Source organism: Muscardinus avellanarius (genome assembly GCF_963383645.1).
Source record: "Muscardinus avellanarius genome assembly, chromosome: 3".
Classification (NCBI taxonomy): Eukaryota; Metazoa; Chordata; class Mammalia; order Rodentia; family Gliridae; genus Muscardinus; species Muscardinus avellanarius.
The window spans coordinates 127,665,084-127,689,853 of NC_137788.1; the positions used below are offsets into that span (position 1 = coordinate 127,665,084).

The window sequence follows — 24,770 nt, forward strand, 5'->3', positions numbered from 1 at the left end:
CTGCCAATTGTTTTTACTTCAAGTACTTTTGTTGAAGTATGAACCACACATGCAGAGCTGAGTAAGTGTCAGGAATTCTGTCAAGTAAAAATATTTTTCCAAAAAAGCAACTAGTTTAGCTCACCGCAAACAACTGCAAGTACTTTTCCCGGAGACAGTCAACTTACCTAAGAACACAGGAATGTTTCGTGCATACTTCCTCTTTTGTTATATGGAATATTAAGAGATAGGTGCTCAAAGTTGAAGTCCAAGAGGTAAAATTCCCAACTTTAACAAGAAAATATCCCAAAAAACTGGCACTTTGTTTTAATATTCACTGAGTGTGTGCTAATGAAGAATATAATAACTACTAGTGCAGTCTGGTCCCTGCCTTGGATCACACTAAGACAGTCAACAATTTCAAAAAACACTGCTTTTGCACCAGCAGTGCAAATGTCAACAGGGTAAAAAAAAAAAAAAAAAAAAATCAAGCCAGGCATGGTGGCGCACGCTTGTAATCCCCGCGCTTGGGAGGCAGAGACAGGAGGATCGCGCAGGTTCGAAGCCAGCCGCGCGCGCTGGCTTAGGAGACCCTGTTTCCAAATAAAAATGTAAAAATAGGTCTGGGAGTGTAGCCCAGAGGTAGAAGGGCTTCCAGGAACCCCAGTACCACCAAAAAAAAAAAAAAAAAAAAATCAAGTAATGTCTTAGTAGTATTTGAAAACTGACTTGTACATGTATGCATACACATACTGTGTGTGTACAGTACTGGAAATTGAACCCAGGGGTATTCTACCTCTGAACTACACCCCCAGCCATATTTTACTTTTTTAGTTTGAGACAGGGTCTCACTAAGTTGCTGAGGCTGGACTTGAATCTGCAATCCCCCTGCCTCACCCTCCCCAGTATTGGGATTATAAGTATGCATCAACATGCCCAGCTATACTGACCTTTTAAGACAGAAACAACTGTTTTAGAATAAAGAAAACAGAAACAACAAAAAAAGTGAATTCAAATAAGGAAAAAGTATATTCAAAAACAAAAAAGAAGGCCGGGCGTGGTGGTGCACGCTTGTAATCCCCGCGCTTGGGAGGCAGAGACAGGAGGATCGCGCTGGTTCAGAGCCAGCCTCGCTGGTTTAAGAGACCCTGTTTCCACATAAAGTTAAAAAATAGGTCTGGGAGTGTAGCCCGTGGGAGTGTAGCCCGGAGGTAGAAGGGCTTCCAGGAACCCCAGTACCACCAAAAAAAAAAAAGAGGAAATGACCATGAAGTGCCCAATAAGTTCTAGCTAATGGAATGAAGACATCATCAACAAAATTAATTATTCTTGCTTCAGAATCACCAAAGTACTGAAGCTCATTTTTATACATTCTAAATGCATCTTAATTTTACTCAGCCATAAAAATCAAAATTATGTCATTTACAGAAAAATGGATGGAACTAGAGAATACTATGCCAAGTGACGCCATCTAGTCTCAGAAAGTCAAGGGTCATGTTTTCACTCAGACATGGAAGCTAAAGCGAAAACAGAAGGGACTCTAAGTGTGGAGAAAAACCTGCAGAATAGTGAAAAGGGACTGGAGGAGGGAGCCGAGGACAGGGGAAAGGATGACCACGGGAGAAAACAGTTCAAATACAAAGGCAACATGAGAAGGCATTTCTACCAACCTCACTAATGAGAGGGCGGGCGGGGATGCGGAAGGAAACAGGACGGCAGCTGTGCGCACGTCTGAACATTGCGGCCCTCTCCTCCTACCATGTAAACTTGTAATACAATGATAAAATTACTTCTAAAAATGAAACTGAATCAGTTAGGTTTTCCTTTATAGTGACTCCTGTCTGCTGGGGTTGTTGGTCTGTTTGTTTGTGGTACTGGGGGATTGAACCCAGGGGCATTCTACTTCTGAGCTAGACCTCCAGCTCTATTTTTACTATTCTTCATTTTGAAACAGGGTCTCACTAAGTTGCAGAGGGCCTCACTAAGTAGCTGAGTCTGGCCAAGAACCTGCGATCCCCCTGTCTCGGCCTCCCTAGTACTGGAATTACAAGTATGCGCCATCATGCCCAGTTTCTGCCTGCTGTTTTTTTTAACAATAGTGCCAAGTGATTTGGTTAGTTACTTGGAAGGGCCACTGGAGTTTATTTATATCTTAGGTAGGGGTAGGTTATTCCTAAGAGGATCAGAAAAACATTACCACTGGCAGACTACAGAAAGCTGGTTTGATTATAACCTGCAAAATTAGGCAGTGAGGCATGAACACCGCCATGCTAGTTTTTTTTATTTTTTTATTGGCATTGTAGGCATATATCTTACTACAGATGGTAGAGGCACACATGCACACATCACTCATTTAGCTCTTCCCCATTCCCTCCTGAATGCCTCCCACTCCCTCCTTTCTCATGTTAAGTTTAGTGATTGACTTTGGTATGTTTGTGAATGTACACCAGGGAATTTCCCTCTTCCCCCCTCCCTTCCCCTCAGTTAGGTCACCCTATTTGCTCATCAATAGTTTCTCCTCCTTCGTCTAGAGATCCTATCACCCATTTTCTCCCTAGCTTCCACATTGTACGGAGAGCATCCGATTTCTTACTTTTTGTGACTGACTTAATCTCACTAAATGACTAAAATGATTACTATATTTGGAGGATGCCCTAGTATGTAAGGAAATCCTACTATAAATCTGTGTAGGGGGCGGGACCTGGGGATTGAACCCAGGAACAATCAACATCTGAGTTACACCACCAGGCCTATTTTGTTTTTTAGTCTGAAACAGGGACTGAGTTGTGGAGGGCCTCCCTAAATTGCTGAGGCTGGCTGCAAACCTGTGATTCTCCTGTCTCGGCCTCCCAAGTACTGGGATTTTGGGCATATACCACCACACCCAGCTCTTAACTGTAAATCTTAAAGCAAAGAGCCCTCACACTGCTCTGCGAACCTTCACATTTCAACATGTTGTGCAGGACAATAGTCTGGAGGTGTGTCTGGAGCTACTACAAATATGAAATAAGAAACGCAGAGGGCACCTCCTATCAAGTTTCTGAATGAAGGCTTGCACCACAAAAAATTCCATTTTATTATTTTTTGCAAGTTTGAAAACTATTTAAATGGGAGACAGGAATTGCTTAATTTAGAAATTACTACTGTGCTAGAAAACTATAGTCAAAGTCAGTTGGAATTTGACAGTACTCCATAGGTCAACCATGTGTGAGGGCAGTGCATCTGCTTCCCCATCAACACCAAGCACCCAGGCCCTGCTTACCACAAGAAGACACTCAATGCTTAGTGAATGGAACAAGGGAAAAGCGAACAACGGCAAAGGGGGAAGACATGAATTACATTTCCATATTTTTCAAAAGGATGGCACACCATCAAATGGGCTACACTGAAAGCACAGACATGACAAGAACATAGTTTTTATAGTTGAGTATGATTAACCATGCATACCCACCAGGCTTGACGTCCTTGTAAACAAAGCTTTCCAAGCCATATATGAACTCCCCTGAATGTGCACCTGCATCCATATGACAGCAATAACCAAAATGCAAAGCATTTAAGACACCTTCAATTTCACATGTAAATATGACTCAATCTAAGTTCATAGAATTAGCGATCATTTAACAGCACAAATGAAATTCAGTGACACCAAAACCATTTGTTTCTAAGGAAATATTCACAGTGACATAATTTTCATTCTTTCAACATATAAACTTTATTTTCATATTACAATAAAATTCTTAGTTAAAATCATCAAACAATAAAAATTTGCTATTTCAGTTCTCCTTTTACCTCATTTTCAGAATAAAATTTAATGTGACATCTGACACTAACTTGAGTCAGGTGAAATTACCTCATCTTACTTCAGTGTCATCTGCTCCCTTTAGAAACACTGCCTAAATCCTTACATCCTTTCTTGTTAGTGATTGCTAGATTGCACCATCTACCATTTCCTTTCCCAAAGATACTCTACGCTAGATATCACTACAAATTTAACACTATGAAATCAAATCTCTGGACAGTTGCTCCCTGGATTTTTTGAGGAGGAAGGCGAGTCTGGGGATGAAACCCAGGGGCACTCGACCACCAAGCTACACCACTTGCCCTATTTTTTATTCTTTATTTTGAAACAGGGTCTCACTAAGTTACAGAGGGCCTCACTAAGAGCTGAGGCTGTTCATAAACCTGGATCCTCTGGTCTCAGTAGGATTACAAGCCTGTGCCACCACGCCCAGCTGCTCCCTGGATTTTTAAATCCCTACTGGTTAGGGGTCAAAGTTCACTACTGGTTCACTACAGGACTTGGGAGGCTGGGACAGGAGGATCAAGGTTTACAAACAGCCCCAGCAACTTATGAGCCCCTGTGCAACTTAGTGAGACCCTGTTTCACTATAAAAAAATTAAAGTGTAGCTCATACATAGAATAGATCTAGAGCCAGATAGGGCTCAAATTCTAGCTCTGCTGTTTCCTCATTCTGTGATCTAGAATGTTATTTAAATTTCAGCTTCCTCCCTCGCCTATAAAATAGAAACAGTAACAGCACCTATATTATGTGGTGATAACTATTAAATGAGTTAATTCATATAAAGGACTCTGAGGAGTGATTTGCAAGTAGCAAATGCTAAATAAATGTCAGCTGTCATTATCATCAGCATTAGAGCACTTATACTTCTTGAATTTACCTAAACTTGGGTTTCCAACCAAATACACTCTAGCAAACTCCCTGCCAGCTGTTTCCAACAGATACCCCATACTTTCCACTGTCACTGTCCCTTCTACCTAGTAAGTCCTTTCTCCTTTCTGCACCCTTGACAATCATCTAAATATATAATTTCACAGCCTCTGCCCTAATCTCTTTGAACTCTCATAATATTCCATCTGTACCACTTTGATAAGACACAACACTTTCTCCTAGTTATCATTAGGCAAATTTTCAATCGCTCAAGTAAAATATAAAGTCTTTAACAGCAGAGACAAGATTTTTTCTTAATTTTTGTTTTTTCAACAATGTATGGAGCAGACTGGAATTAGACTTTTCAAAAAGCACTGGAAGCTAGAAAATAATTGCCTTCAAACCCCTAATTTAAAACCCAGCATTCAATCCCCAACCAAAACAAGTAGAGAAGTGAAATAGAAAGGCACTCAGCCTTGAATAAAAAACTTCCATAATCACTTCAATCTGCAAAATGATATAAAGTGCACATTTTCTTAAAAGCTAATAGATGTGCTTCAGCAAAAGAGAACTAATCTAAGAAAAAAATGAAAAGGAACAGGGAAACAGTGAATTGAGCACAGAGATGAAAGGAGGACCAGATCCAGGATGGTAACTGTGTAGCCTAAACACACCCAGCAGAGAGAGAATTCCTAAAAAAAGGAAGTAGCTTGAGAGGACCAATCAACAAGATTTGGGCAACTGGAAAATATTATCAGTACTCATTTAACAGATTTCATGCAGCATGTTAAAAGAATGAAAGGTAAGTTTACATAGAAGACTACTAAGCAAACAAAAGAAGACGCATTCACAAAACATTTACAATTCAAGAGAAACAGAAGATTGCATAAAAAAGAAAATATACTTCCTTTGACTTTTGCCATGAACAATATTGTCATAGTAATTTAAATATTGGGTAGTAACTGACCAAAAATTATAATGTATCCATATTAGGAGAAAAGGAGAGAAACTTAAGATAAAGGAAGATGGAGACATAAAATCCTGAACTACCATAACAGCAAATCCTAGATAATGGCTCATATTAATAAAATAGTTAATGACAGACTGTTAATACTGCTAAAAATATAATTCCCTCTAAAACGTACGTCTGAAGGGTAGCAAAGCATGACACAGAGACCACCATTTTTCATCTTAAGATTTTTTTGGCAAAACTACTTTATTTCTAAGTGTATATATATTTTACTTTCATAAAACTAACATTTTAAATACAGAATTGGGCATGTGGCAACCTTCTAGCTTTACCAGAAATTTAAGCTTCCCTTTACTTTATGATAGCCATCCCAGAAAAATAAACTTATTCCAATGAACTAACAATAGAAAAATATCAAAGAGTTTATTTTTATAGTTGAGCAGACTCTCTAGAAATAAAATCATAGTTATATTTCAAATGTTTTCACATAATGAAAAAGTCAATTTTTTTTTTTTTTTTTTTTTTTTGGCGGGTCTGGGAATGGAACCCAGGGACATTTGACCTCCAAGCTACAGCCCCTGCCCTATTTTTATTCTTTATTTTTTGAAACAAGGTCTCAGTAAGTTACGGAGGGCCTTACTAAGTAACTGAGGCTTTCCATGAACCACGATCCTCCGGTCTCAGCCTTCCAAATGCTGGGATTACAGGTGTGAGCCACCACACCTGGCTGGCAACACTCAATTTTAGCATGTGAAACCAGGGGCATTCTGCCTCTGAGCTACATCCCCAGCCCTATTTTATTTTTTATTTGGAAACAGGGTCTTGCTAAGTTGGTGAGGCTGGTGGGGAACCTTCGATCCTCCTGACAGCCTGGGAGATAGGCATGTGCCATCATGCCCAGCTGAAATGCTTTTTTTTTTTTTTTTTTTTTTTTTTTTTTTTGGTGGTACAGGGGTTCCTGGAAGCCCTTCTACCTCCGGGCTACACTCCCAGACCTATTTTATACATTTTTATTTTGAGCAACAGGGTCTCCTAAGCCAGCGTGGCTGGCTTCGAACCTGTGCGATCCTCCTGTCTCAGCCTCCCAAGTACTGGGATTACAACCATGTGCCACCATACCTGGCCTTCTTTTTCTCCATTTTTTTGTTTTGGGGGGGTTTTTTGGTACTGGGGGTTACACTCAGAGTCAGTCTAACTCCAAGCTACACCTCCAGTCCTATTTTATTTTTTATTTTGAAACAGATTCTTGCTTAGTTGCTGAGGAATTCACTAAATTACTGAGGCTGGACTGTGAACCTCCTGTCTCAGCCTCCCAAATACTAAGATTACAGGCATGTGCCACCACACCTGGCTTTTTCCTTATTTTTACAGTACTATTGCTATATATACTAATTAACCAAAACTGAAATTTTTTAAATTACACTGAGTTATCATGAAATAAAACATTCTCAGCTTGCTATATCTAGCACAGAAAAGTAAAAAAAAAAAAAAAATTTTAATGTTTTTCTAAAATACATATATTTAGTCAGGCATGGTGGTGCATACTGTAATCCCAGCATTTCAGAGGCTGAGAAGGAGGATCACAGTTAGCAGACGGCCTCAGCTACTTAAGCCCTCCACAACTTAGCGAGACCCTGTTTCAAAATAAAGAAAAAAATAGGGCAGGGGTATAGCTCGGAGGTCGAATGCCGCTGGGTTCCATCCCCAGATCCACAAAAAAAAAGAGAGAGAAATCTTAGTACCTAAATATAATTTATGTCATTTCTAACTTCATATTTGCTTTATCTTTGTGTGTGTGTGTGTGTGTGTGTGTGTGTGTGTGTGTGTGTGTGTCACTAGGGATTGGATCCAGGGGCATTCTACCTTCAAGCTACACCCTACTTTTTACTATTTATTTTGAAACAAGGTTTTATGAAGTTGTGGAGGGCCCTACTAAGTAGCTGAGGCTGGTAGCAAACCTAAGATCCTCCTGTCTCAGCCTCCCAAGTACTGGGATTACAAGTGTGTTCCACCACACCCGACTTTTGCTTTATCTTTTGAAGAGAACATCTTCCTTATTTTACTTAGCCATAAAGAAAACAAACTTATGTCTGCAGGAAAATGGATAGAACTAGAGAGTATCATACTGTGCTAAGAAAGACCAGCCTGTCAAGAAAGGCAAGGGTAGTACGTTTTCTCTCATATGTAGAAACTAGAGAGAAAATAGAAGCAAAAAAGACTTCAGATGAATGAGAGCGACCAACAGAATGATAAAATGGGATGGGAGAAAGAGGTAGAAAAGGGAAAACTGACGAAGCAACGGTTCAAATAACGCTGTGTGGCACAGGAAGGGCTCACTACCAATCTCACCAGCTTGCTCAAGGAGGGAGAAGGGCAGGTCCTGGAGGGAATCACACAAAGTGCTGGGTGCGTGTACTTTCTTTTCACTATGAGGTATGAGTATGGTCCACCAAAAAAAGTTTATTTGAAAAATAATATCTTCCTTCATCATAGAAATGTGTACACATACCACCAACAGACATAAAAGTAATACAAAATATTGGAGTATTATTTGACACAAGAAATACATTGAATGCTTGGAAAAGTCCTCCAACTCATCATGCGATAGAATGCTCTTCATTCTTGTTCTTATTCTATAAATTAAGTTCATTAAATAAAAAATTAAACCAACATATCATGAGATTTATTTTTTATTAAAAACAAGTTAGCCGGGCGTGGTGGTGCACACTTATAATCCCTGTGCTTGGGAGGCTGACAGGAGGATCATACTGGTTCAAAGCCAGCCACACTGGCTTAAGAGACCCTGTTTCCAAATAAAAATATAAAAATAGGTCTAGGAGTGTAGCCCAGAGGTAGAAGGGCTTCCAGGAACCCCAGTACCACCAAAAAAAAAAAAAAAAGTTAAACTTAAAGCAAGATGCTAAAATGTTGATACTGAGGATTCATATATATGTAGATATATGCATATGCATACATACATACATACACACACACACACACACACACACACACACACACACACATCATCTTATTTTAATATTAACCTCATGATCTTGCACCCAAGAAACTCTTAATGTTTAGCCAAAACCAGCAGCTCTGTAGGAACTTACAGAATTCGCAAAGTCTCCTGAAGTAGCATAGAATAATGACTGGCTAAGAAAAGTGAGAAAATCAAACTAGAAAAGAGAGAAAACCACCACAGAAAAAAGGCAATTAGTACTAACTGTGAATCATTAAAATGTTTACAATCAACATTTTGAGATATGATTTTCAAAAGAAGATTCTTCCTTTAGAACTGCAATTTAAACGTAAACCCACTGTACCTCTTTCTGCTGCTTTCTGAAGGGCTTCTTCAATTCTGGAAAGTTCTTTCTGTTTAATATCCTGCAAGGATTTTTCCTCTTTCTCTGCATCATATTTAATACCTAAAAATATACAAATAATTCAGACAAAAAATGGAATTATAAAGTACATGTGTGAAAATATTTCAGCGGCATTACAATTGTGTGTGCAATATTTTTTATAAATCCACAGTTTTGCACTCTTCAAATTAATTTTATAAAAAGTTTAAACACAAATACTTCTAATTTACTAGTAAAACATATTTTATAAAGGAAAGAGAAATAAAGATTATAAGGATAAAGAAAAATAGGAAAAAGAAAGAGGGTAAACAAATAAAAGAAACGGAAGAAGCTGGGCATGGTGGCCCACTCCTGTAATCCCTGCGCTTGGGAGTCTGAGACAGGAGGATCACACAGGTTCGAAGCCAGCCTCAACTACTTAGTGAGGCTCTCAGCAACTAAGTGAGACCCTGTTTCCAAATAAAATATAAAATAGGTCTGGGACTCTAGCCCGGAGGTAAAAAGCCCCTGGGTTCTACCCCCAGTACCACAGGGAAAAAAAAAAAGGCAGGAAAATAAAAATATATCAAAATATTTCCAGTTATTATCTGAGTGGTAAAATTTTTAGTAACTCCAAAAATATTTCATTACCTATCTAATACTACCTGGTATCAATGTAGATTGAGAAAAAGATTTTTGGAAAGTAATTAAAAAATGTGTGAACAATCCAAAGACATATATACCCCTTTACCTAGTATATCTTTTAAAATTCATTTATTTCAGCAGTGCATGGTAGCACACTCCTATACTCCTAGTACTTGGGAGGCTGAGACAAGAGGATCGTAGGTTCAAGGACAGCCTCAGAAAGTAGTGAGATTCTCATCAAACTAGGGAGGCCCTATTTCGTAATAAAAATTAAAATCACGGATGGGGTGTAGCTCAGAGGTAAAATGCCCCTGGGTTCAAACCAAAAAAAAATTATGATTTCATTTCACTCCCCAATAACTAATCTGCCATAATGCATCTCAACTTAAAAGGAAGCTTTAGATGCAAAAGTAATTCCTCATAAAGAATAGAATAAACATAAAATAAGTTGAATTTCTTTTCAACAATATAAAAATATTTTACATACAAATGTGGCAAAATAATTTATATATACATATGTAAGCTACAAATGTATGTGATTAGATTATTTATATTATTTTTCATCTTATAAAATACGTTAAAATACTTAACCCAGTTAACAATATGCTTTCATTATGATATTACTGAATGATTTTAACTTAAAATAACATACTTGCTCCTGGAACAACAAGCAGGTACAGTCCCTCCAGGGTAGCAACAACAGCTTCTCCATAAAGGTTTTTCCAAGGAATCTTCAAAGTTAATTTATCTATAAAATATATAATTGCAATCTTATATCCTTACTTGACTGCTCAAGAAGATATAAATTTCTCACTTTTCAAAGAGAATACAGTAAAATTTCCCATGTATGTTATGTATACATATATATACTCAGAAAAAATGGAAAAAGTTCCAATACTAATTACAAAGATCTTTCCTACATAATATTACTATTATAAGTAAATATTCATTTCATGAGCAGAAACTTTTTAGTTTACTGTCATCCCATTTAATTCTTGTTTTAATGTCCTGAGCTTTGGGGATCTTATTGAGCAACTTTCTACCTGTGCCTATATGTTGGAGTGCTAGACCTAATCTCTCCTCTAGTAGTTTCAAAGTCTCTGGTCTAATTTCCAGGTCTCTGAGGATCCATCTCAAGTTGACGCTTATGCAGGGTAAAAGGAAGGGATTTAACTTCATTTTTCTACAAAAGAATAACTCCCAACACCGTTTATAAAAATGCTGTCTTTTCTCCAACATATACATTTGACACCTTTTTTGAAAATCAATTGGCTATAGGTGTGTGGATATTTTTTCTGTATCTTCTATTATGTTCCACTGGTCTATATGTCTGTTTTTGTTGCAATACCGTGCTGTTTTTATTACTATAGTTCTGTGGTGTAACCTGAAGTCAGGAATTGTGAAGCTTCTTGTATGTTCTTTTTGCTGACAACTGCTTTGGCTATTCTGGGTCTTTTGATTCTCCATATAAAATTTAGCTCACCAAAGGAAACCATCAAGAGTCTAAAGAAAGAGCCTACAGAATTTAATAAGCTATTTGCCATCTATTCCTCTGATAAAGGACAAAAATCTTTAATATACAAAGTACTTAAAATACTTAACACTAAAGAAAAAAATCACCCATTTAAGAAATGGGCAATCAATAAATACTCCACAAAAGAAGAAATAAAAATGGTTAATAAATGAGTGAAAACATATTCAACATCATTAGCAATCAAAAAGATGCAAATCAAAACTACACTGAGATTCCTTCTAACCCCAATCAGAATGGCAATCATCTAGAAGTCAAACACAATAAATGCTGGTACGGATACGGGGAAATAGAAAGTCTTCTACACTATTATTGGGAATGCAAATTGGTTTAGCTGCTATGGAGATTGGTGTAGATTTCTCAGAAAACTGGGAATGGATCAACCATATGATCCAGCTGTACCACTCCTGGTATCTTTCCACAGGGACTGAAATCTGAATTGTAGAGTAATATATGCATATCCATGTTTATAGCAGCATAATTCCCAATAGCAAAATTTTGGAACCAACCTAGGTGTCCATCAACAGATAAATGGATTACAAAATTATGAATTGTAATATATACACAATAGAATTCTACTCAGCAGTAAAAAGAAAATTATGTCATTTGAAGGAAAATAGATGAACCTGGAGAACACTATGTTGAGATTAATCACATTTTCCCTCATATATGGAAGCTACGGAATAATCGGGATACCAGAGGGGCTCCAATGGAGCCAGGAAGGGGGCCTAGGGGAAGGAGGTGGGGGAGAGGGAGGATCAATGAAGGAATGACTTCCATCCATATTATGTACGTAGGTGAGAATACCAAAGTCAATCTCAATACCTGTATGGAGAAGGGGGAAAGTGGGGAGGGAGCCCGCCAAATGCCGTGTGCACACTTGTCACTATCACTACAACTATACCATAATGTGAGACTATACTGCACCAATAAAAATATATTTAAGAAAGAAGATCCATAGTGTGCCTTGTACTTTCCAAACTTACTGAGATATTCTCTTATGTAATATTACAAAACTGTAAGATGAACATAGTAGGTACTCATTCAATTTTGAATTTAAAAAAAAAAAGGAAACTGGGTTCCAGAATGGCTAAAATAATTGCTTAAGTCTACATGGGACATCAGTGAAAATTTGGAACCAGAACTCTGTGCATGACTGATACTACACATGCTGTTCTTCCCACACAGCTAAGTCTCTACAAATCAGGTGTGAAGCAGCACATAAGCAGCACCAGAGAGAACAGTCCCAAGGACTAGAAGGCTGAGAGTATGCCATATTGCTGGGACTGGAAGAGGCAGGCCTACTTTGACGTAAGGCATACTATTTTATGAATGGTGTTATGTTATGCAAATGGTGTTATACAACTCAGACTAGTTACATTCCAAATATCTATCTAAAAATCACCTGGAAGGCAGGACACATTTTGTCTCCTAGAAAAAAAAATGGACTTAGTGTCATGTCTTTCAGAAAAGAGTCCACAAACACTATCACTCACAATGTAGGTGAACTTTGGCCCTAAAATCATTAACCCATTTTGGTTCTACAGGAAAAAAAAACAGGCCTTGCAAGGCAGAAGAGAGAAGACAGCTAAATAGTGAAAGAGGCAAATCTGTCTTTGGTATCTTCTCATATTTCCTTCTTTATCCCTTTTCCATCTCTAGTATCCTTTCCAGCTCTCCAGGCAGCAAATGTCCCAGCCAGCCTCATTACTCCCACAGCAAGTGTGTTCAAACCTTTCCTACCCCTAAAGTTCCAACATAAAATAACTTACATAATTTTTAAAAACAATAACATTATAAAAGCAATAGTTCTCTCAGTATTTCTGATCAAGACACTTAGGAGAAAAGAATCTGATTCAATGAAAGCCAGAATGTTAATAACTAAGTCACTTACACTTTCAGAATTGGTGGCATTTTTAAATGGAGATGCTATAAGTTCAAAGAATTAAAATATCATATAACAAGCCAAGCTGAAAATTGCAGATTTGAGAACAGTTTCAGCAAGTAGTGAGACTCATATCAAACTAGTGAGATCCTGTTTTAAAATAAAGAATTAAAAATAGTGTTGGGAGCTCAGAAGTAAACTGCCTCTGGATTCAGTTCCCAGTACTGCAAAATAAATGCATGCATATCTATGTTCATAGCTGCACAATTCACAATTGCCAAACTATGAAACCAGCCAAGATGTCCATCAACAGATGAATGGATTATAAAATATGGGATATGTACACAATGGAATATTACTCAGCTATAAATAAAACCACAATTACGTCATTTACAGAAAAAAATAGATGGAACTGGAGAACATTATGCTAAATGAGATTAGTCAGTCACAAAAAGTAAGAAATTGGATGCTCTCCCTAATATGCGGAAACTAAGGAGAAAATGGGTCACAGGAGGAATTCTAGATGAGCAAATAAGGCAACCTAAGTGAGGGGATGGGAGGGGGGAAGAGGAAAATTCTCTAATGCATTTGATGTACATTAACAAACATATCAATGTCAATCACTAAGCCAAACATGAGAAGGACAGAGGGGTAGAAAATGGGGTGGGAATAGGAGAGGGTTAATTGGGTGATGTGTGCATGTATGCCCCCACCATCGTGTACGCATTAAGATGTATGACTACAACGCACCAATTGAAAATTCAAAAAATATACTGAATTAAAATTTTAAATAAATAAGTAAATAATTAACAAGCTAAAGAAGAAAAAATATTATTATGTAATGCTATGTACCTATTATTCTGGTCATCTGAATAGCTATGCAAGCAAGTCAGTTTTACCCAGGAATCTATTTCTAAGGTTAAAATATCAAATGTTTCTACATTAAATTTCGCATTTCCCTTCAGCTTCTACATTTCCTGAGTTACTTAAAAGGCTCTCAGGTCAGAGGCCTCAAGGTAATACCAGTATATTTCTGATTTACTTCTAAGGCTTATGATTTTATACTACATGCCACTTATATTTACAATGAACACTATTTGTAATTATCTCACTATCTCTTAACAAACTTTATTTGATTGCTTTCATGGTAAGCATAGGGCTAGAACAGTAGGAAATGCCTTTAAACTAGTATGCTAAAAAGATTCTCTATCCCCTGAACTTTTTCTTTCCTCCATTTAGCCTAATCATTATCCCTTATCTCTCAAAAATATCCTGAATTCAGTTACTTCTATTACTGTCTCCTTTTAGAGATCAGAATTTTAAAATAATTTTTAAAGAGTCCTCCCAGAGCTGCCTGCCCGCCCACTGAGCCTGTGCCTCCCCTGGCTCCCCCCATGCTCCCAGCTCTTCCTGATTCCGCTGGATCCTCCCTCCCCCATTAAAGTCTCTTCTTGCCCCTCGGGGAGAGAAAAAAAATTAAGTAAAAGGAGGACTCAGAGTATCCACAAATATGGCAAGCTCTTAGAAGAGCTCTTAGGAAATCAAGCCTGAACTTACTCAGCCACAACGGACTCTAGAGATTAGGTACAATATTTTAACTTGAGTATAAATTTAGCAAAGAAAAAGGATAGAGAAATAAGTTTTCCATCCTTATACGTAATTGGTTTCTTGTATCAGTGAGCAACCCCACAGAGGCTATTAAATCCTTATGATCCTTCAGATGCTAAAAGGACAAATTTTAATCCATTAGGAAGCATCCTTCAGCATAGGAATCAGCTGTAAGAATATACTGAATATTGCAGTTTCTTTAGTTCACTATAACTTAACCAACACAGTAGAAAAACAATTTCAGTCTATGTCCGAATTTTAAATCTCTACAACTTCCTTAAAGAGAAAGATATCAAATTCATCCTTGACTATCCCACAGCTATTTATATAGTCCTATATGTAACATGTATGTATAATTATTTCAAAAACAGAAGCTGAATGAATAGCTGTAACTTCTACACTATAGATTTCAATCACACATGTAGGGTACTGCTAAACACAACTACTGAAGTCAGCATTACTTACTAGACAGACAAAAGATGACACCCTAGACATGTTTTCAGTATCAGGTAATGCTTCCTATTACAAGTGACAAAGCAAAAGGATTCCTTTATATTAAAAATAAGCACCTGTAAGTGATACAAATGGACCTAAAAGTATATGCCATGCAATTTCTAGATATGCTAGAGTAGTGAAAGACAAAGCCATCCTAAAATTCTCCATAAAGAAGGAAAGCAGTGTGGTATAATAGCAGGATACTGGAAAGAGGAGGAAAGATAGAGCATAAGTAAAAATTCTAATATAAGATTTAGCTAATATAAGCCAGGCATAGTGGCACACGCTTGTAATCCCAGCGCTTGGGAGGCTGAGACAGGAGGATCACACAGGTTCGAAGCCAGCCTCAGCTACTTAGTGAGGCGCTCAACAACTTAGTGAGATCCTGTTTCCAAATAAGGTATAAAATTGGTCTGGGAGTACAGCCCGGAAAAAGAAAAGCCCCTGCGTTCTACCCCCAGAACCACAAAAAAAAAAAAAAGATTTAGCTATTATGGTTTTTATACATATATATATAAAGTAAAATACCAGGTAGCACAGACTAGATGGGAGAACTGTGTAGATTAAATTTCCAATTGAAAACTTCCTTCTACAAAAATATATGGTCTTAATATAAGAGTTTAGCTACAAAAAAGGTGACTTTGTACTTACCAAAACATATCCTTCATACTATAATAATATATATTAATTGAAGATGGTTAATTCAAATTTAATATATTAATAGAAAATATATTTTAATTTAAATATATCATTTAATATATTAATTGAAACATAATATATTAATTGAAATGGTTGAACAAAATATATTGCATAATATATTAATTTAAAATGGCTGAACAAAACATGTGGGAAATAAGCTACATTTAAAGTTTATTAATACTGTTTGCAAATTATGCTTTTACAGACAAAGAAGAAGCACACAAAATTTATCAGGTGTGAAAACAAAGATCTATTGTGTGCCTGGAATCATGGCTTGAAGCTCATGCCCAGCTCACATACACCTCCATGTTAGAGAACAACTCCCTACCCTCTACCAAAAAAGTGAAGTGTATGTAGGTATTATATACAATGCACATTGGGCTCAGAACTCTAAAAATTAACATAAGCCAAAAACATCTCATACTTTCAGGCAAGCTAAAAAAGTTTCTTAGATTAGATAACACAGGCAAAATAAAAAACTGAAAGACAAAGAATAATTCAAATGAAGAATTAAACACTTACCAATTTGGCCAGCCTTGACTTTAAAAGGAACATCCAATTCACTCTTGAGAAGGAATAAAAAATTTAAAGGGCATCTTAAATTATTAAGCACCCCCCAAGAAACACATTTTTCTATCATTTAAATACACTCACCTCTAAAGAAAAACAAAAAAAAGTTCTACATTGGAGTAACTCATAAAGTATATGTTTTATAGCTATGTATGTATAAGTCAAAATCTATTAAACTTTGACTTTGCAAAAAGAATTCAAAAGAGAAACAAAATTATAATAGGAAAAGTAGGAAAAGATTTAGAGTCAAAGAAAGTAATTAGATAAACCAATTACTTGTTTTAAAAAACCAAATCAAACTGAGAGTCCATGGACTTAAATATATGAACACTGTATGTGAAATACAAAGACAAAAAAGGAATAGATACCTCTGACAATTATTTGAAAAGAATAACTGAACAACTATCTTGAAAAAAATTAGTAAATAAATAAAACAATTTTAAAAGAAAGATAGGTTCCCAAAATATTATTTATCAACTAGAATTTCCTATAAGTTACAGATACCAACCAATAATAATAAATTTTTACTTATTTAAGTTCCAAACTACTAGAAAATTCAAGTGACTTTTTTACTCATAGTACTAAACTATAACATATAATCACCAATCTGAGTCTTTAGAATTATTAAAAATTAAGTTTAGAGCCGGGCATGGTGGCGCACGCTTGTAATCCCCACGCTTGGGAGGCAGAGACAGGAGAATCGCGCAGGTTCGAAGCCAGCCGCGCTGGTTTAAAAGACCCTGTTTCCAAATAAAAAAGTATAAAAATAGGTCTGGGAGTGTAGCCCGGAGGTAGAAGGGCTTCCAGGAACCCCAGTACCACTAAAAAAAAAAAAAAAAAAAATTAAGCTAGAGACTTTCTGTTAGGTATTGCCTTAATATATATGACTACTATAGGAATCTGGCCACTAATATAGAGTACTTAAGGCTATAATTAACTAAAATAATTGATTCGTCTAACTATCTGATTGCATGAGCATTTTAGGTGAATAGGAACTGAACAAAATACTAAATAGTTTTTGACAAAAAAGAGTTTAGACCAGACACAAAACAAAATAAAACAAAAACTTGTTTATTCACTTGTAATAAGAAAGCAGCTCTGAACTCCTTAAGGGCAAAAAAGATAAATTCAAGGAAATTCACCTGTACAGGATACAAACTGTAAGCTATCTACTTCTAAAACCATGGTTTTATGATCAATTTGATCTGCCTAAAATAATTTTTACACCAAAAACAAATGTAAAAAAAAAATAGCAAAGTAAAACCTCAACAATCTGGTCAAACTGAAAAAGGTAGCTAACTTAAATTACAGGAGAATTTAAATTACTAAATATTTTATTACATTTAATTAAAACCAAAATTCAGCTGGGCATGGTGGCGCACGCTTGTCATCCCCATGCTTGGGAGGTGAAGACAGGAGGATTATGCAGGTTCGAAGCCAGCCTCACTGGCTTGAGACTCTGTTTCCAAATAAAATATAAAATAGATCTGGAGTGTAGCCTGGAGGTAGAAGGGTTCCATCCCCAGAACCACCAAAAAAAACAACAACAAAAAAAAAATCAAATTAAGGTAACAGAGAGTTCAACTGTCTTATGTTAAATATATATCCTGTCCCCACCAGTCTAATTATACTTTTTTTTTTTTCTTTTTTTACATTACTGGGGATTGAACCCAGGGACATTCTACCTCTGTGCTCCACCCCCAGCCCTATATTTTTATTCTTTATTTTGAAACAGGTTTCACTCCACCCGAGTCCTACTTTTTATTCTTTATTTTGAAATAGGGTCTCAGTGAGTTGCAAAGGGCCTCACTAAAGACTCACAAAGACTGAGGCTGTCCTTGAACCGTGATCCTCCTGTCTCAGCCTCCCAAATGTTGGTATTACAAGTGTTTTTACCACTATGCCCACCTTATACTTATTTCATTATAAAGTTGTCATAAGAAAAAAATTTAACCTCTAGCAACAGAATAAGTTCTAAATTTGTATATAAAATTTTAAAAGCTACAATATTATAAGGAGAAGGAAAGAAAAGTTAACTATTTTGAGTACCTATTATGTGTCAGGCTCTATTTCTCATCTTACTCATGCCACAAGGCACAGAAAAAGAGTAATATGAAGTCATAGGGAAGAAGGTGAATATTGTTTTATTTTTAGCTCAGCAGTAAGTAACACAAATTAACTATTGAAGATAGACTTAAAAAAACCCTATTGTGCCTCTTAATAGTACCACAAAACTCTAAGACTAGATAAATTGTTAATTCAAGTTCTTATTTACCTGAAAATGTATAAAGATAATTCTGAGGAAAAATATTTATGTAGCCGGGTGTGGTAGTGCATGCTTGTAATCCAAGTACTTAGGAGGCTGAGACAGGAGGATATTCCCCAGCCAGCCTCAGCTACTTAAGTGAGGCCCTCCACAACTTAATGAGATAAGGAATAAATAACAGGGCTGTGGTGTAGCTCAGAAGTAGAACGCCCCTGGGTTCAATCCCCAGTGCCACAAAAAAAAAAAAAAAGAAAGTTATTTACATAAGAAAAAGGCAGACTAGCTCAGGCATGGTGGTACAGATCTGTAGTCCCAATACTGGGGAGGCTACAATAGGAAGATCACTGGTTCAAGGCTTCCCTTGGCAACTTAGCAAGACACTGTTTCAAAACTAAAAGGGCTGAGGGTATAGCTCAGTGGCAGAATGTCCCTAGGTTCAATCCCCTGTATCACAAAAATAAATCAATTAATGAGGGAAAAAAGAAAAATGTAGACTACAAAACTATATTGTCAAGTTAAGTCAAAAAAATTACATTTTTCAAAAGACACTATTTTGATCATTAGTAAAAAGAATTATAAGTCTTTAATTTCAGATTTTCCAAAGACAAATAGTTAAATAATCTTTCTTTGAGTGACTCGATCATTTTATCTGGCACTGGGTACCAGATGCCTAGTAACCAAAGGTTTCTAAGAGCTTTCCAAATTAACTGAGTTATTAGCATAGTTTAAAAAAATCTTACCAGAGCATTTTCTTTTATCTGTAGATTATCTAGAGCCACATTACCTATAATGAAAAGAGGAAAAAAATATAACATTACTACACCAATTTGTATCATGTGTCATAATACAATACCAAACACTAAGAATACAATGCTAAAAGCTAAGAATACCTGGCAAAACAAAAGGACCCAAAGTATCCAGCAAGGAGGCTTCTATGTTACAGAACAAAAATAAATGCAGAAAGGTATGGGGAAATGTTCAAAGAACATCAGGGGTTTTAAAAGGTTAAGGAATGCCCAGATTGACCCAATTAAAAAGTCACAACATCCACAAACAAATAAAAATAACTGTAAGGCCAGATACTATAATGCTCATTTATATATATAATAAAGTTCATTTATTGTGTGTATGCAGTTTTCAAATATTCTAAAATAGATTGTTAAACACTGAAATACAGGAGAGGACGGAGATAAGAAGCCTCATGACTGGGCAGAAAACACTCCAGCATCACAAGAAGGAATGGAAAGAACACAGACCAAAGGCAGTGTCGAGAGCTTCTGTCGTATAATGGAGAGAAAGTAAACCTGTAATAAGGCAGTGACTTTAAGGTCAAAAAGGTGAGGTCACAGTAAAGGGTGAATTCGGAGGCATACTGACAAATTCAGTGATGATTCACTTATTAAGTGAATATTCACTTAATAAGTGAATATTCACAAATTCACTTATTCAGAGGAATAAGTGCGCACAACTTTTCAGGGGGAAATCAAGTATTATATACTATACATTTACATAGAGTAGACATATGTTTATGGATTAATTCTGTTCCTTGATGAATGGAAGTAAATTACAATTGGGAACTCCATCCACGCCAACAGAAGGGGACTGCACAGACACTGCTGCATAGCTGAAGCCATTGAACTAAAGCTCTAAGGCCCACAGGGATCGTTTCAGACCAGCTCCTGAGTTTTGACTGTTCTACCCAGGGACCCTCAACTGATGAGTCGAGTGTCACCAGGAGTGCTCAAAATTCATCCAGTTTAAGCCAGGTCTGGTGGCCCACACCTGTAATGCCAGTACTTAGGAGGCTGTGACAGGAGGATCACAGATTCAAGGACAGCCTCAGCAAGCAGTGAGACTCATCAAACTAGCAAGACCCTCTTCCAAAATTAAAAAAAAAAAAATAAGGCTGTGGGTGTAGGTGGGTTCAATCCCCAGAAACACACACAAAAAAAAGTTATCTGCTTTAGAAATAGAGTAACTGTTAAGGCATTAACATAATGTGTGTAAAAAGGTATAAATATCCCTATAAGATAACTGTTGGTATTGTAGTGAATTTGGGGTTTTTGATAAAGAGGTGGTATTTAAAATGCAAAATACTGAACAATACCAATATGGCCAACAAAGTTAAACAAGTATATTTAAAAAGAAAGACAGGCATTGTAAGTGATTATCAGTGGGTAGTAGGATTAAGTATAGCTTTTTTTTTCTTTTGCAGGTCTGGGGATGGAACCCAGGGGCATTCAACCTCCAAGCTACACCCCCTGCCCTATTTTTTATTCTTTATTTTGAAACAGGGTCTCACTAAGTTGTGGGGGTAGCTGAGGCTGTCCATGAACTGCAATCCTCTGGTCTCAGCCTCCTGAATGCTGGGATTACAAGCAGTGCCACCACACCCAGCTCTAAGTATAGCTTTTTTTATGAATGGTTTTCAGTATTTCCTAATTTTATAATAAGCAGGTACTGCTTTTGTGAACATATTATACAAATTATAAGGAAAACTTCAGTATTTTATCTCAATATATTTATAAAAATTCTTCCCATACCTAATATCCACATACCCACAGACACATAAAACAGAGAACCATCTACACCTGCTACCCAGTCTAACAAATGCATACTTCCTCTCTGAAAAATATGAATGCTATCTATCAAACAGGAAGTGTAGCAATATCACTCTGAATTATTTGCATTGAAGGAGGAGCCACCAGTCCTAATACAAAGAGAAGGAAGGAAGAGAAGGAACAGCAGCAGACTGCAGATGAAGTGCAGCCCTGGCGTAAAGGGGTAAAAGTGCATTCATTCACTCAATCAACCAGCAGGTGAGTGCCCTGCTACGTAAGGCACTGGCCCACAAGTGTTCTCCACTACACTGCAAGTTCTGACAGACAGATACAACAGTTTCATCATACAGCTAATGCCAAAAAGTCCATTTGAATAAAAATAATATGTAGCTCTAAGTTTAAACACAGATTGCCCCTAACTATCAACCATCTTATATTTAACTGAATGCTTAGTTCTCCTTCAACATAACACAAGAAGTCCATACACTTGCAAATAATTTACTGCTTTAGTCAGATCTCTAGGGCTTAGAATACATGGAAGATACAGGAAGCTCCTGAAAAAGTGAACAGTGAATATCTGTATCTAATCTTAAAACCAAAAAAAAAGGTACAGGATGACTAGTAATTGGAGTTGGATGCACCTGACTGTACCAACAAGGACGCCCCTGAAGCCAATCCTGCAGCTGGATGGCACCCACAAACCCAGAGATCAAGGAGAAGGACAGGTGAGGAAGCTCTGTGAGGTGTCTCCGGCCTGGACTGACAGGCCTGAAGCAGGAGCCTCCGCTTCAGAGGAGACCCCACTGTTGCTCAGGAACAGAGGAGACCCCACTGATCCTCAGGAACAGAGGAGACCCCACTGATCCTCAGGAACAGTCTACAGACAGATGAGCAAACACTGCTTCAAACTTACACAAAGTTTCAAAGGAAATGGGAGATGGGGTTACTAGAGATTGAACCCAGGGTCACTCTACCCAAGAGCTGTGTGTGTGTGTGTGTGTGTGTGTGTGTGTGTGTGTGTGTGTGTGTGTGACCGAAGATCAAACCCAAGGGCACTCTACTTCCAAAGTACACCCCCAGCCTACTTTTTCTTTATTGCAAAACAGGGTTTCACAAAGTTGCAGACGGCCTCAGTAAGTAGCTGAGGCTGGCCAAAAACCTGTGATCTTCCTGTCTCAGCCTTCCAAGTACTGGGATTACTAGTGTGCCCCACCAAAGGCTTTTTTTTTTTTAAACAGTCTCACTAAGTTGCTGAGGCTGGCTAAAAACTGGCAGCCCTCCTGTCTTAACCTCCAACATACTATGTATATATACACACACATATATATAAATATAGATATACACATATATGTATATAGATACACACACATATACTTTTATTGATACACTGTAGTCTCATCAAATGTAGCTCAGATACATGCACACACTTGGTAAGCCTCCACTCAACCCCCACTCCGGATCTCTTCCCACTCCCTCCCCTTCTCTGGTACATGATATTGAGATTAGCACTAATAGTTTCACCTACATAAGCAACATTAATGAAAGTGTCCCTTCATTAATTCTCCCCAGACCATCACCCTCCTCTAGACCCCCCTCTATCATTCCATTAAGATTTTTCCTCCTTAAAATAAATCTTAAAGGATATTTTAAGAAGTACCCCACAAGGGTAAATCTTGAATCAAAATATATCTAATAATCTCTGTTAATGAAACAGAATATGCAAATAAAAGTAAATTCACAGCTGGGCGTGATGCCACGCTTGTAATCCCAGCATTTGGCAGGAGGATCACGGTTCCCGGCCTGCCTCAGCTACTCAGTGAGGTCCTTTGCAACTCAGTGAGACCCTGTTTCAAAATAAAGAATTAAAAATAGGGCTGGGGGTATAGCTCAGAGGTCCAATGCCCCTGGGTTCCATCCCCAGTAACCCCTCCCAAGAAAAAGTAAATTCATTAAATTAGCAAATGACACCAAAAGTTAGAGTCATCTCAAAAAAATGAAAAATAGTTGCCAAATTACAGAAAACAACCAAGTTAGTATACTTAGGAGTAAAAACCAAATGGAATCAAAATAATATAAAACATGCCCAAGAATGACTTTTAAAACACATAATTGCCTATAAAATAAACATAATACACTGCTATTAAATATCTCCAAACAAAAATAATCTCCCTAGACTTTCACAGAAGTTTAGGGTACAGTTTTTTATGGTACTTAACATTCAACTTCATGTAAATCCTGAGCCTAACTATGAACTCCTCACTGGTTTTACTTGCAGTAGATACTCAATAAATATTGACTTCACTGATTTAGAATGCATATAATACTCAGGTGGAAACAACAATCATAACATAATCTTTGATACTGTAGAAAAACTTCCAGATCTATTACTGGAGCCTCAGTGTGTTCCAAGCAAGAAACAGGACATATATTAAGAAAGAGAAGCTGGGCATAGTGGTGCATGCTTATAATCCCAGCATTCAGGAGGCTGAGACAGGTGGATCACAGAAGCCAGCCTCGGCTACTTCGTGAGGCCCTTTGCAACTCAATGAGATTCTCTTTCAAAATAAAAAATAAAAAATAGGGCCAGGGGTGTAGCTCGGAGGTAGAATGCCTGAGTTCAATACCAGTACTGGAAGAAAGAGAAGAAAGAAAGAGAGAAAGAAAGAAAGAAAGAAAGAGAAAGAAAGAAAGAAAGAAAATCTAAACATCAATTTTTTTTTGAGGGGGCGGGTCTGGGGATGGAACCCAGGGGCATTCAATCTCCAAGCTACACCCCCTGCCCTATTTTTTATTCTTTATTTTGAAACAGGATCTCACTGAGTTGCAAACAGAGCCTAAGTAGCTGAGGCTGTCCACGAACTGTGATACTCCTGTCTCAGACTCCTGAATGCTGGGATTACAAGCGTGTGCCACCATGCCCGGCTAGGATTAATAAATTTAAATGACTGATCAAAGAATGTTATCACTGAGCCAGGAGTGGGTGCCTGCCTGTAATCTCAAGACTAGGGAGGCTGAGGATCACAGGTTAAAGAGAAGCCTCAGCAACTCAGAGAAACCTTGTTTCAAAATAAGAAATAAAATAGAGCTGGCTGAGAAGTAAAATGCCCCTGGGTTCAATCCCCAGTATTAAAAAAAAAAAAAAAAAAAAAAAATGGATGCTATGGCAGCCTAGCAAATGGTAGAGCCAACATGCAAATCTTCTGATGCTCACTGTGTGCTTAGAACACACTTTCCAAATGCAGTGCAGAAAGAGCATAGGATTTTATTTTTTCAGATGGTAAATATACTTCCTTTGGGGGGAAAAATGCCAAACAAGAATCGGACTCAACAGTGAGAGTTTTAGGTTTTAGGTTCCAATCTTGGTCTCTGAATTTTCATAAATGTGAAAACATCCAAAAAACAAAATGGGTAACTAAAAGTACAAGACGTACACAAGAAAAAAAGGCAGAATAGAGTCACCCTGATGTCAGGAGCACTCCCAGGAGGAAGGATAGTGCTACAGGAGAAGCAGACAGAGGAGATGGCCCCACAAAAGGGTCACTTCAGTACT

At 37.3% G+C, this 24,770-nt stretch overlaps 1 protein-coding gene across 1 annotated transcript in view; it reads right to left on the bottom strand.

Annotated features, from left to right (window-relative positions):
- The window catches only part of VPS13C (vacuolar protein sorting 13 homolog C), a gene marked incomplete at both ends in the record, with an annotated part of 203,754 nt that overhangs the window by 169,784 nt on the left and 9,200 nt on the right, over positions 1–24,770 (bottom strand). Inside the window, 5 exons of the mRNA XM_080691629.1 lie at positions 3,431–3,493; positions 8,943–9,044; positions 10,258–10,353; positions 16,346–16,388; positions 19,400–19,443. Of these exons, the coding sequence (XP_080547755.1) occupies positions 3,431–3,493; positions 8,943–9,044; positions 10,258–10,353; positions 16,346–16,388; positions 19,400–19,443 (348 nt within the window). The remainder of the gene's footprint in view (positions 1–3,430; positions 3,494–8,942; positions 9,045–10,257; positions 10,354–16,345; positions 16,389–19,399; positions 19,444–24,770) is intronic.